The following is an 11,967-nucleotide window of genomic DNA, read 5'->3' as shown; positions in this document are numbered from 1 at the left end:
TGAAGAGAAATAGTAAGGAAGGGGCGCTGCGGAGGGACAGTGAGATGATGCAAGCACATGGAACGAAGGAGGAGGAAGACTAGGTGGTGTAGCTGAAGAGTGTGCTCTAAGGAGTGCTACAGAGATGGAATCATCCAGGTGAAAGAGAACTAGAGGGAAGGAATGGAAGGAGGGGAAGGAGGGAAGGAAAAAGAGCATGTGAGCTCCTAGTTCTTGTGAAGGAGCCATCACCAGCAGGTGACAGCAGGTGGGTAGCATAGCCACAGGTGTTCTTCCTCATGGGGATGCAAGACCCATGTCTTTGGAAGACACTTGGACAGGGAAGGGATAAGCACATGTTTCTGTCACTGTAGAGAGCACAAGTTTCTGCTGCTCTACGCTGACAGCAGGCACACCACTGCCTCTGCACCATCTTCCAAGAGCAAAGGCCACGTGGTGCTGGCAGCTCCTGCCCACTCCACCAGCCTGCGCTGACGGTGCTCAGCTCTGGCAGAGACCGGGGCACCCAGTGAGTTATTTACACAGTGCCACAAACCTGTGATGTGCTCAGAGAACACATAGTCCTGACCGCTGCTCGGATGAGTTTGCCTTGCACATTAACCATGTAGTGAAGAGGGAGGCACTCTCAGCAAGGAACGCAGGGTGTTGCTTTGGTTGCTAGTGATTTCATCGCTCTGCATTTAGAAGCAGTGGGCAAGAACTGCCCCCACCTCCGAAGGGTAGCTGGGTGCTTGTGAGCTGCTGCATCTTGTTTCTGTATCTGCTACGACTACATCCAGGGAAGCCCAAGCCGTGCAGGGTACCAGCACCACACTTGCTGCCCTGCAGCAGGAAAGATGCGTAGATTGAGTTGCACTCAGACTTGGCAGAGCAACCAAGTGGGAGAAGCAAGGGATGTAGTTTTCCATGTCTGACTCTCCAGTGTAACAGAGCTTCGGAGTAAGGCCCAGCACAAGTAATGCCACAGAACACCAGTTTAAAGCAAATGTATTTAAGCAAGTAACAATTACCCAAAGTCTTAAAGAACTCATTGGTCTCAATAAAAGCAGAGAACATCCTTTGCTAAAACGGAGCCCTTCCTAATCTCCTCAGAAGTTCCCTGAAGGCCTTATCAGACACATATTGCACATTCAACATCTGCCCCTCCTTTTTCTCTCTTGGGTCTGGCTGGGACCTCCGAGCGAGCTGCCTTTGTTCAGTGGGCATCGCAGGGGGCTGCTCACAGCTTTGCAAACTGAACTAGGTGTCGGCCAATCTCTGAGATGCTGGCACAGCCTGGAAAAAATAGAGAAATGAAATGGGTTGGTGAAAGGGAAAGGTCTGTGGATAAAACTTGGAAGCCCTCTCTGAATCACGGTCTACTCTGGTATGAGCCATGCGGGGATGGGTTGGTGCTTCAACAGCCCTGCTCCTCAATGGCACCTTCAGCCTTGAGGTTAGGCACCAGGCTGCACGCACAACAAGAGTTAGAAACATGAAAATACAAAGGATCCTGATAAGAAGCTGAGCAGGGCACCATCTGGTCCAGCCAGAAGCGAAAGGCAGACAGAAAAAGACACAGGGATTGCTGTGTGTTGAGTAGAGGTAGAGATTTGTATTGCTGTTATCATTCAGGCAAATCTGGGTGGAATTTCACAGCTCTGCCAGAAAGGTCCCAACCTACAACTTTTGCCAAGTTCAGTGCCCTTTTGCATGTAAAGAAGTGTGACAGCCTCCTAGAAAAAAAAAACAAAACCAAAACTTGTAGGAATCTTTACTAGTTGAAAAAGTAACCCAAAAAACCTATTAAGAAATGCCCAACGGGATTTCAGTTTCACTCTCCTAGTCAGCATTGCTAGTCGTGAACTACTTGAGTTCATGGTTTCATGGAGCATGAAAATCTTTAAACCATGATTTGAAGTGGTATAAGACCCTTTGCTGATGTCTGAATACTTGGGCACTGGATCCACATGTTGTACTTGTTCGCGTGTGAAACCGGACTGCACGGCGCTGTGCAAACTGCTGGTCAGCGAGGGGCAAACACAACAGCTACAGGAGGGAGCTCAGGGGAGAGGTGCAGGGTGAGGAGCAACAGGAAAAGCTTGGAGGAGACACGGATGCAGAGAACTGAACCTGCACCAACAGACTGTATTCTCTAATAGCCAGAAAAAAATTCTGCATCCATTTTTCCCAAACATTTCACGCAACAAAAAAATTGATTGCGTTTCACCCTGGTAAACGTTAAATTAAATACTGAAGAACATATGTTGCAATTCCCAGTGGAACAGAAATTCCAAGTTCTGCTCAGCAGTTTTGTGTCTCTTGAATTGCATCAAAAAGCTGCTTTAACCTACTCGCTCCTTGCAAGCTTCATTGCTATAGGGCCTGAAGTGCCAAGTGGTTTCACAGGATGTAAAGAATCACCTGAAATACAGCAATGAGGACCAGCACAGCTTGCGTGGATTGCCTTTTTGTGACCCATCCATCAGACTTCTGATTTTAGCTGGCTTGCATGCAGAAAGCTCGGTATCACCAATTACAACCAACCTGCAAAACGCTTACCAGCTAAGGCCATCGATAAACGAAACTCATCCTGCAAAATTCTCAAAACATCTTGAAGACCTTCTTCACCCTGCTCCAACAAAGAAAGCAGTCAGGGAAAAAGGAGCACTGGCACAGAGCAACGCTGCAGGATGCTTGCACTGTGAGAGCTGGGACAGTCCCTTACGTCCGTGCCAATTCCAGTCTCTCATACAGATGAATGATTAAAATGATGTGATGGATGTGCTCAGCTCATCACAGATTAGTTCAGATGCTTTTCCTTTTGTGATACATCTGAACAGGGAAAGAAAACAAAGCTGTTTTTCACTTCTGACATTTTCTAGCTGGCTTTTTTCTTAGCTTTCAGTTAACCAATGGGCTTGTTTTAAAATGTCAAGCCTTGTAATGCTGACAGTATTTTATGAAGTAGTAAGAGTTTTATATATGGTACAGCTTTAAAAACTTCAGTTTACTAAGATACCAGGCCGAATCTTTAAAAATAGTACACTCTGTTTTCCTCCAAGCAAGTTACACCAAGAAGCTCAAAAACCAATCAAATGTACATATGATTTTGATCTTACTGTAAAATATTGAAAGATTTTTTTTCTTTTTTCTCTTAAATTTTATTTTTATTTCTCACAATAAAGAAAGCTTTGGGTGCAGACAGTGTCAGTGCTTCTTCCTGCCCTAGTCTAGTCTGTTCTGTTCTATTCTTCTATTGTTCTGTTTTGTTCTCTTCTACCCTATTCTATTCTATCCTACCCTATTCTGTACTTTTCTGTTCTATTCTATTCCTCTGCTCTAGGGTAATGCCACTGAGATACATCTTTAGGAATATTCTGTGGAATATAACAGCAAAGCACAGATGAACTCAGAAAATCCCATCTCCTTTCTATTTACATCAAGGAAAAAATGCAGGCACTCACAGTGAGCCCCCTCTCACATTAGGCGCTTTGTCCTGCTTACTGGCGGCAGAAACAGTGCCGCCAGCTCTTCCAGGTTCTCAGAAGGTTCAGGTGATTTCTCACTGAAAGACTAGCTGCCAGAACCCCCAGCAATCACAGCACTGGGCGAGAGTCCCATTTAAAAGGCAGGAAATGTTTCTAGACCCTAAATATTTCCCTATCCAGTTTCAGTCTCGTGCTGGACCTGTATCTTTCCGCATAAAGGGGGGTGGGGGCAGAATCCAAGGGAAACACCTGGTGGGGTGGCCAGCGCAGCCAGTCAAACCTCCAGTCACATCGACATGGTCATTATGAACACTGACCTGTCCAACTGCTCATGGTTCCGTTCCAGGACAGCTTTTTTCCCTTAGTAACCCTGCCAGAAGTCCTAAGAATCCCTTCGCACACTTGAAAATACTGGTGTAGCCATCTGCCCCTGCACCCACATACATACCAAGCAGTATTGCCACAGTGGTTTGTTTAATTCTAATTATGCAAATTAGAAATATCCCAAAACTGATACAGTACTCAAAACGTCTCTGTTAGATTATTTATATTATCAACACAGAATGATAGTGCTTTGACAGACATTTACTTGCTACTGAAAATGTTTACATCTGCTGCGGTTTCATTTTATTTATGTGTTGGAGAGGTGGTATATAGGTATGTGGAAGCACTCACTAATGTATGGAGTGCTCAGAATGGGAATGTAGAAGTCCATTTGACATCTCTGCCCCCAGAAGACCATACTCTAAAAAGAGCTGGGATGTAATTTCAAAAAGCCTTAGAAATTTCTCACTGCAATTTGTCCAAAATACACCAAAAAAACCCATAAAGTACTTTTTCTTCCAGAGAAAAGTTTGAAAGTGCCAGTCCAGAGCCTAAAAAGCAAAAATTTAGCAAAGCAAACAACTGGTATAATTACATTTTGATTTTAAATACGTAAACTTCTGCATCAGAGGCCTGATTCATGACTCTGGACCATAGGAATAGGCTGGCAGTTGGGAAGCAGCGAAGGTGGGACAGAGAGCAGTGGCACACTCCGGCACCCGCGGGACATGGTTCAGCTCAGTCTTGTCCAAAACATTTCAGACATCGGTGGGATGGAGTCCTACATGTATTTCTGAAGAATTCATAACACCACTAGGAAACTGCTGTATCAAACCCACATATTATTTCCCAGTAAGCTAACAGCAAATAAAATTATCAGACTCTGCGGCAAATGAGCCCGCTGCCAATTTTCAAAAGCTCTGATGGTCCCAAGTCCTACAGTATTTTAGCACCAAACAGCAACACCAAGAAATCAGGTCCCACAAAACCATGTTATCAGCTTCAAAATAATATTTGAAATCATAAAATTCAGTGGTATTTTTAAATCATAGAAAATACCTAGTTTTGATTCCGTTTGGGGTGTTTCCAACTTAAAATTCAGCAAAACCAACAAACAAAAAAAAAAATGGCTAAGAATCTTCACTGGTAAAAACTGCCTCTATTGACTTTTAAGTAACAACAACAGAGTGTTGGAGAGTATGAGAAGTCCACATGCAAACTCAAAGCTTGTTACTCACCTTGTAAGCCAGACCCCACAGAGCCGGTCTGCCAATAAAGACGCATTTTGCCCCCAGTGCCAGCGCTTTTAACACGTCACTTCCTTTCCGTATCCCACCGTCTACATAAACTTCAGCTCTGCCTTGTACTGCCTCCACAACCTCAACCAGAGCATCAATCTGCAAAGGAGAAGCCGATCTCAGCTTTAGGTCAGCTTTCGATTCCAAGAGACACTCCAAAGAGACAGACAGGGATGCAACGCTTTAACAGCATCTCAAAGTGAAAAGTGACAGCGCATCACGTCTAGCTCAGCACCAAAAGCTGCAGACCAGAGCGCGGCTCCCTGCCTGTTTGCCAGAGTTAATTCCATTTTTCAGTGCTTTGCTTATAGTGATATTCTTTGCTAGCACTTCTGATAAACAGAAAAGTAACATTTTCACTCGGTTTCCGAAAGATTTGGAAAATAAATTTCAGTGGAAATACCTGTTGTTTGTATCTTACTTTCAAGACAGTGGTGAATGAGAGAAATGTTTGTAAAAAAGGCTGATGTCAAACTTCCCCCTGCTACTGTCCAAATTGCCTGAACTTACGTACCAGCCTAATCCTGGTGGCCACCTGTCAAAAGCCTCCATGACCCCCCTGAAGCATCTGTGAAGGATTTCATTTGCTATGTACTACAGTCAAGGTACCATTTACTCTGGGCTCATTCTCCCAGTTCCCTGAGTCCTTCCTGCGGGCGCAGTGCGGAGCCAGGCTGGTGGTGCAGGGCAGCACCGCGAGACACTGGCTCCAGTCCCCGGGGCAGGACACGGCACTAGACCCTTCACAGCAGACCCAAAGGTCTCTTTTCTGCAGTCTCTTACACTCTTTTGCCTTCTTTTTATCTTTTGGAAGTAAAGCAGCTGTAAGTAAGATTACTAAGTAGATTTTTTTCCAACCGGTCATAATCTTTTTCAGAATTTCAGACTGAAAAGTTTCAGGCTAGGAAGAAGAAGCAGAGCTGAACGAAGTACCTGCTGCTTTGTCTGTGTACGTAAAGAAACTTTTAAGGTAGAAGAGCATTTTAATATGGATGCCATTTCCATTATTACATCCTTAGCATTAGCATTTAGATTAATATTTTTTTTTTATTCATTATTGTCAGCCTTGGCATAGAAGTCCCTGGTACCTATTTTTAGTTTTGAGGAAAACAGAGAAAAGAAAGCCCCTAAGACACTGTGCAATACAGCACTGTAAAATCAGAACAAGTGGAAAAACTGACAGGAGCCAAATTAAACCAGTGAAACTCACATATGTCCAAACAATCCAGAATTTCTTTGTACAGATTAAAAACAGGGGATTTTTTCTCCAGATAAGTTATCCTTTTTCTGGCTCATGAAAGTCAATAAATTCCCATTTAGACTTGAGCCGCAAAGACGCAAGCGGACCTCTCACTAAATCGAGCTGCATTGTTTGTGCATGTTCTGGCAGATGTGAACAAGGAGAACACATTCTGCTCTCGTTTGTACATTTTTGGTTCCAGAGTTTCAATTTATTTTTGCTGCAGTGCGCAAAGCCTACGTGTGCACTGCATCAGCTAATGAAGGCGTAGGCAGAAAACTTTCACTGTCTTAGGCCAGTAGTTCCTCTGCAGTAATGTGGGTTCAATGCTGCTTATACAGAACCCTCCCCAGAAGCTAAGAAAATACTCCGGTGGGTAGCCCATGCCCAGGCACGCAGCTCACCAGTTCAAAGCTGAAGTGCATGTGCACACCGCCACAGCCACGCGACGAGTCCACCAGAAGCACGTACACAACAACAAGCACCGCAACACCCAGCTCGGCACAGGCACAATAAATGCTCGTGGGGCGTCTGTTTTCTCACTTACAGTGGCAGGTACTCCATCCAGCTGCCTTCCACCATGGTTGGACACAACAATTGCCTTAACGCCATGCCTCACTGCCAGCTCGGCGTCTTCTTTCGTCAAGATGCCTTTGATGATGATGGGCAGGCGGGTCAGGCTCCGCAGCCAGTAGATATCGTCCCAGGTGACCGAAGGGTCCAGGCTGTTGGGTGGCAGGCCGTACTCAGAGTGGTCATCTCCCTGCAGCGTAGGACAGGAAAAAACCTCATCTGAGCTGCAACAATATGCAGGCCCCTTGAAGTCTTTCCTTGTCCTAGAAATGATTAATTAAACTGGCTAATGGATACGTTCATCAGCTCTGGAAAGCACGTGTCCCTGGAAGAGAACAATTACAATGGGAATGGAACCAGTGTCTTTGAGGCAGCTGGACCGGGATTTTGAAGCCAGAACCCAGGCTGGCAGGAGGTCAAGCCAGGATGCTGCAAAACCAGAGGGGGAGAAGATACGCCCCGGGTACAGCAGATGCCAAGGCAGCAGTTACCCAGTGGGTTTTGTCTCATGTGGTGCACGCCAGGGCAGGGAATGAAAGGACGGGCTCATTTTACAAACCTCAAAAGCTCCTTCCAAGTTCTTTAATTTCATGTGTGGAGGAAGGCGGAAACCATTGCGGACATCGTCGCGTCTTTTGCCCGTGTAGGGCAGATCTGCGGTGAGGACGAGGCCCTGGAAGCCCGAGGCCTCCGCCCGTTGGACCAGCCGCTGGGCAACTGCCCTGTCACGGTGGATGTAGAGCTGGAACCAGTGGAGGCCACCGGGAGCAGCGGCAGAGATCTCCTCCAGCGTGCAGGTGGAGTACGTGCTGGCGATGTAGCAGGTGTTCATTGCTTTGGCCGCTGCCAGAGGAATTGGAAAATAATCAGATGCAGAGTCATTTGAACTGTCCTGCCAGACATTGGGTACAAAATTATGTCCTGTTTGCAGAGACCACCTGAACTCCTGCATTGCATGTATTGAACCAAACACAGCACTGTACCAATTGGCACGTGCGCCCCTGGGATTAAAAACGGCTGTGTTTACCGTGTACTGTTGTTGGATCGTGGTGAGAAAGCAGGAAAGGGAGAGGGAATTTGCCAAGTGGTGCTTTCATTTTACAGCAATTTTTTTAAAGGATATTTATTTTAAATGGATATTATCTTTATGACTGTCCTCGCAGGAATGCACTGTTGAACGTGCTCAGTGTACACAGAAGCACAGACAGGAAAAAAGACTCCAACTTTTGAATTGAGTCAGTCAGTTCTCCAAACCCAGCACAGGATTTGGGAGGATATGTTATCCTTTTCTCTGAGGGAGACACTGTTCTGAACCAGTAGCAAGGAATTTACAGGCTGAGTCCCATCCACCACCTGTATGTCCTATCTACAGCCCCCAGGACTGAGAACTTTGTGTATTCGTGGTGCCAGACACGTGTCCACTGCCTCTGTCTTAGTTTGCAGCAGCCTTCACAGGGTCTTAATAGTGTTATTTTATATATATATATAAAAAATACATCACTTAATAGTGATAGCTGGAGAAATGATGCAATGACCAGGCCCAATGGGTCATCCACAGGCAGGAGTGTCAGAAAGTGGGAAAGGAGTTTTCCCCTTCAAGCCTGAAGATTTTGCTCAGTCACACTTCAGGTCATCCTAAGAGCTTCCTGAGGCTTTTCCGCGAACCCCTTCTGGCTACGTGGCAGCAAAGCAGCAGACTACCTCTGGCTGTGCTTTTCTCTCCGTCAGGCCATGCTAGCTGGTGGAAGCCGGTAGGGGCGATTCCTACAGGAAAGCTGATTTCAGTCCCCAGGAGCGTGGTCCTGATGTCCATCAGGGATACGTCCCGCAGCATACGGGGCCGGAAATGGATTCTGTAAGGCAAGTAAATACCCTTCGGGACAGTAACTGTTCGGTGGCTTTTCTAAGGTTTCATGGAAACCAGGACTTCATTTACCTATTGCAATGCAGGGATCTGAGCCAGTAAAGAAAACAGCATATAGGAAACGATTTCTGGGCTTTCTGTTTGCTTTTAGAGGTCAGTTCAGCCACTTCCACTTTTCATTAACCCCGTACTCCTGCTTACTGGCCATAGTATATAATTTCTGCATTTCCCACCTCTGCTTTTGTTGTCCCTGTGTCCATCCCACAGATTCCTTCTGCTTGCAGCCCAGTCCCAGGTCACTGCCTTCCACCCCACCCTTCATACATCTGCCCTCAGCGCACACTGTCTGCCCCCACTCTCGGCAGCGAGTTCCTCGGATCCCACCCTACTTACACACAGGCATCCTGCTGTCCACCAAATGCTCCTCACTGCATCTCATTCTATTCTAGTTACTCATCCCCTTTTCTGTTGTACCACACCATACCATACCCTTGTACCCTGAGCATCCCTTACACCTCGTACAATCTGTCATATTCAGGATATATATCAGAGAATAAAGCATATGTCATTCAGGTATGTAAAATTCAAGTGCATTTTGCTTGGGGACCACCTTGAAAGGGCAAGTGTTAGGTATCTTGGCTTGAAAAGGCAGTGTTAGCTACCTTTGCTTGTGAAGTCCAAACACTTGCAAAAACCATAATTTAAAAGCTTCCAGTAAAACACCCCTCCTTTCCTCCTCACATTACCTTTTATATGCCAGGATATTTTCATCTCGGGTGCTACAATCATCTGCTCCAGCTGCAAAAAAATCCCAAGCTATCTTGGGTAAATACTTTTTAGCGTAAGCTTCAAAGTCTGACAGACACACCATAGCCATTGCCAAGAGAGGCTCTGGGAACCCTGGGGAAAAAAATAACATGGAGCAGAAATTAGATCCCTGAACTGTCATTCTGTCTTCCAGGGCCTCTAATGTCATTTAATGCAAACCTGGGACCCATCTGTCTTCTAGAGGAGTTGCCGAGAGGTTTTCTCAGTTTATCTTGCTATTCAGCCTCTGCCCTCATACGAGAAAAATGTGCAGATGCAGCCGTAAGAGTAGGAAGAAGCTTGCACCTCTGCGCCTCGCTTCCTCCTGCCTTAAACAGAAGCCCAAAGAGGACATTTTAGGTCCCCTGCTATTTTAAGACACACCAATTGTGCAATTCTGTTGTAAATTCCACCTTAAAACTCGCTGGCTTATTTGTTTTCCTCAAAGATTGTCCCAGAACATGGTTTGCTGAGCAATTAGTTACGGGGCACAGTGACTAGGATCGAGCTCGTGGAATCTGGAAGCAAGTTAATACAGAATCTACATCTAACCTGCTCCAGCATGAACGCATCATAAAAATATGTCCAGACTCTGAGTGCAAGTCACTGTCAAGGCCAGTGCTGGGGAAAAACAGTATTTTCTACAGATCCTCATTCCTCTTTTCTAACAGCTATCTTCTGGGGTTTGCAGGACTTGCTGGAGCACCGATACATACTAAAAAAGGAGCACAGAGAATTTGGACAAACGATGAGAAAACACTGGCAAAAAGAAAATTCCACAACATGAAACGTGATTCTAAGAACGACCCTCGGTTTTTCAGGGAAGAGAAGTGACGCTGTGAGACCAAAATGTCTAATCAAGCTGACATAAATACTGCCTACCAAATGCCTGCCCTTTCCTGCTTTTGAACTAGCCAGCACCAAAAGCTCTGCAAATTGATGTTTTAGCAAACCGTGCCCCTGTGCGAGGAAACACGTACAAAACACAGACAAAATCAATTTGCTAAATCATTTGCTGCAATTACTTCTGCAGCGCTGATTAAAACAGGCATTTTGCAAAGCATATGAAAGCATGAAGTTTTAAAATAGCTGTGGTTTGGTCTAGTTTTTCTAAAAATGCATGGGAAGAAGTAAATATCCTAGTGTTCAGGACCGCAGATTAGCAAGGGTTGCAAGCTTCACCAAAACCAGCCCCGTGGGCCTGACGTGTGCCCCTGGCACAGACAAACACCCAGGTTACATACACGGAGCCAACCTGTCTCACTGCAGACAGGGACGTGTCTCACTGACAGAGGTGCCTCTGCATAGACTTGAAAATTAAGACTCATCATTCTCTGCTAGGAAAGGGCCCAAGATGAGGGACTCATTGGGAGGTGACGAAGAAATGTGACTGATTTCATCAGGTCTGGCTCCTCTGACAGGCACCAGGTGATACCAGTACCCCGAGTCCTCTCCATATGCCTCAGGCACCAAGTGCTGGTAGCACAAGTCTTGATCTATCACACATCACGATACACCGTAACCCACGTATCATGACTTCTGCTTTTCCAGCCATTAGAAAGGCCAAAGCCAGCAAGCACAAAAAGATAAACCCAAGTCCTCTCATGGCAGAATAAATGGGAATTTTAAATAACCCAGCCCAGTCCTCACCACCTCCCAGTTCAGATCTCAGCTCAGACTTACCTGTTTGGGGGCGAGACCTTTCCCTTGAGCCAACAGCACGTAGAGGAGTGCTTTTCTGCTTGTCACTGAGCAGCTGCTGGGTTTTCAGGGGTCAATAAGCAACCACCAGAAGATTAAAGCTCAATCCTGCAGCAAACTTTGTACTGTTTATACAACACTAACTCTGTTTTGCTATCAGGTGATTAAAAGCTGCTTCCAAAAATGTGCATCCCCTTGTCAGCAGCACGGCTGCTTGGGGCACGGTGCTGGCGCTGTGCTCTCCGGCTGTGGCTGAAGGGTGCATGTCCGTTTAGGGAAGCAAAAGTATTTTGGGGGGTTTGATGCAATCTCTAACTGTTGGTAAATTGCTGCTGAATAAGCTACAAATCCCATCAAAATGACGATTTGCGACATAAGTTCTTACAGCTCACAGCTATGGAGCCTTGAATCATTACCACCAGGTGTGGAAAAGACCTTTTTTGCTTCCTAGCGTATACAAGCAAGTCAAGTGCCCTTTGCCTTCTGCCATTTTTAAAGGGCTGTGAGTGCTCTCATGATCCAGTTGCTCTCCCACCGTGCTGGCAGATTCCCTCCTTGGGCTCCCCAGAGGACCACTGATCACATCCCTTCCTTGTGCCTGGAGCTGGTGAGACTTCTCTGTGCTTCCCCCCCATCTCCCCTGCTAAATATTACGAGCTGGGACTGAGGTGCCAACAGATTTATGATATT

General features: G+C 45.9%; 1 protein-coding gene across 3 annotated transcripts; it reads right to left on the bottom strand.

Moving 5' to 3' along the window:
• Positions 1–971: 971 nt before the first annotated feature.
• Positions 972–11,366, bottom strand: HAO2 (hydroxyacid oxidase 2). 3 transcript variants are annotated; one of them, XM_056341671.1, is made up of 8 exons: positions 11,260–11,366; positions 9,516–9,669; positions 8,607–8,758; positions 7,465–7,748; positions 6,880–7,095; positions 5,033–5,191; positions 2,542–2,611; positions 972–1,275 (listed from the first exon to the last, which is right to left on the bottom strand). In XM_056341671.1, the coding sequence occupies exons 2-8, from the start codon at positions 9,644–9,646 to the stop codon at positions 1,220–1,222; spliced, it is 1,068 nt and encodes a 355-aa protein (XP_056197646.1). In that variant the 5' UTR covers positions 9,647–9,669; positions 11,260–11,366; the 3' UTR covers positions 972–1,219. The 3 variants fall into 3 exon arrangements, with proteins under 3 accessions (XP_056197646.1, XP_056197647.1, XP_056197648.1); XM_056341672.1 differs by lacking the exon at positions 2,542–2,611; XM_056341673.1 differs by lacking the exons at positions 972–1,275; positions 2,542–2,611 and adding an exon at positions 2,638–2,814.
• Positions 11,367–11,967: the final 601 nt, after the last annotated feature.

This window comes from Falco biarmicus, chromosome 5, assembly GCF_023638135.1.
Source record: "Falco biarmicus isolate bFalBia1 chromosome 5, bFalBia1.pri, whole genome shotgun sequence".
Lineage (NCBI taxonomy): Eukaryota > Metazoa > Chordata > Aves > Falconiformes > Falconidae > Falco > Falco biarmicus.
Note: the sequence above shows the minus strand (reverse complement) of the source record. Positions and strands in the feature narration are given on the sequence as shown.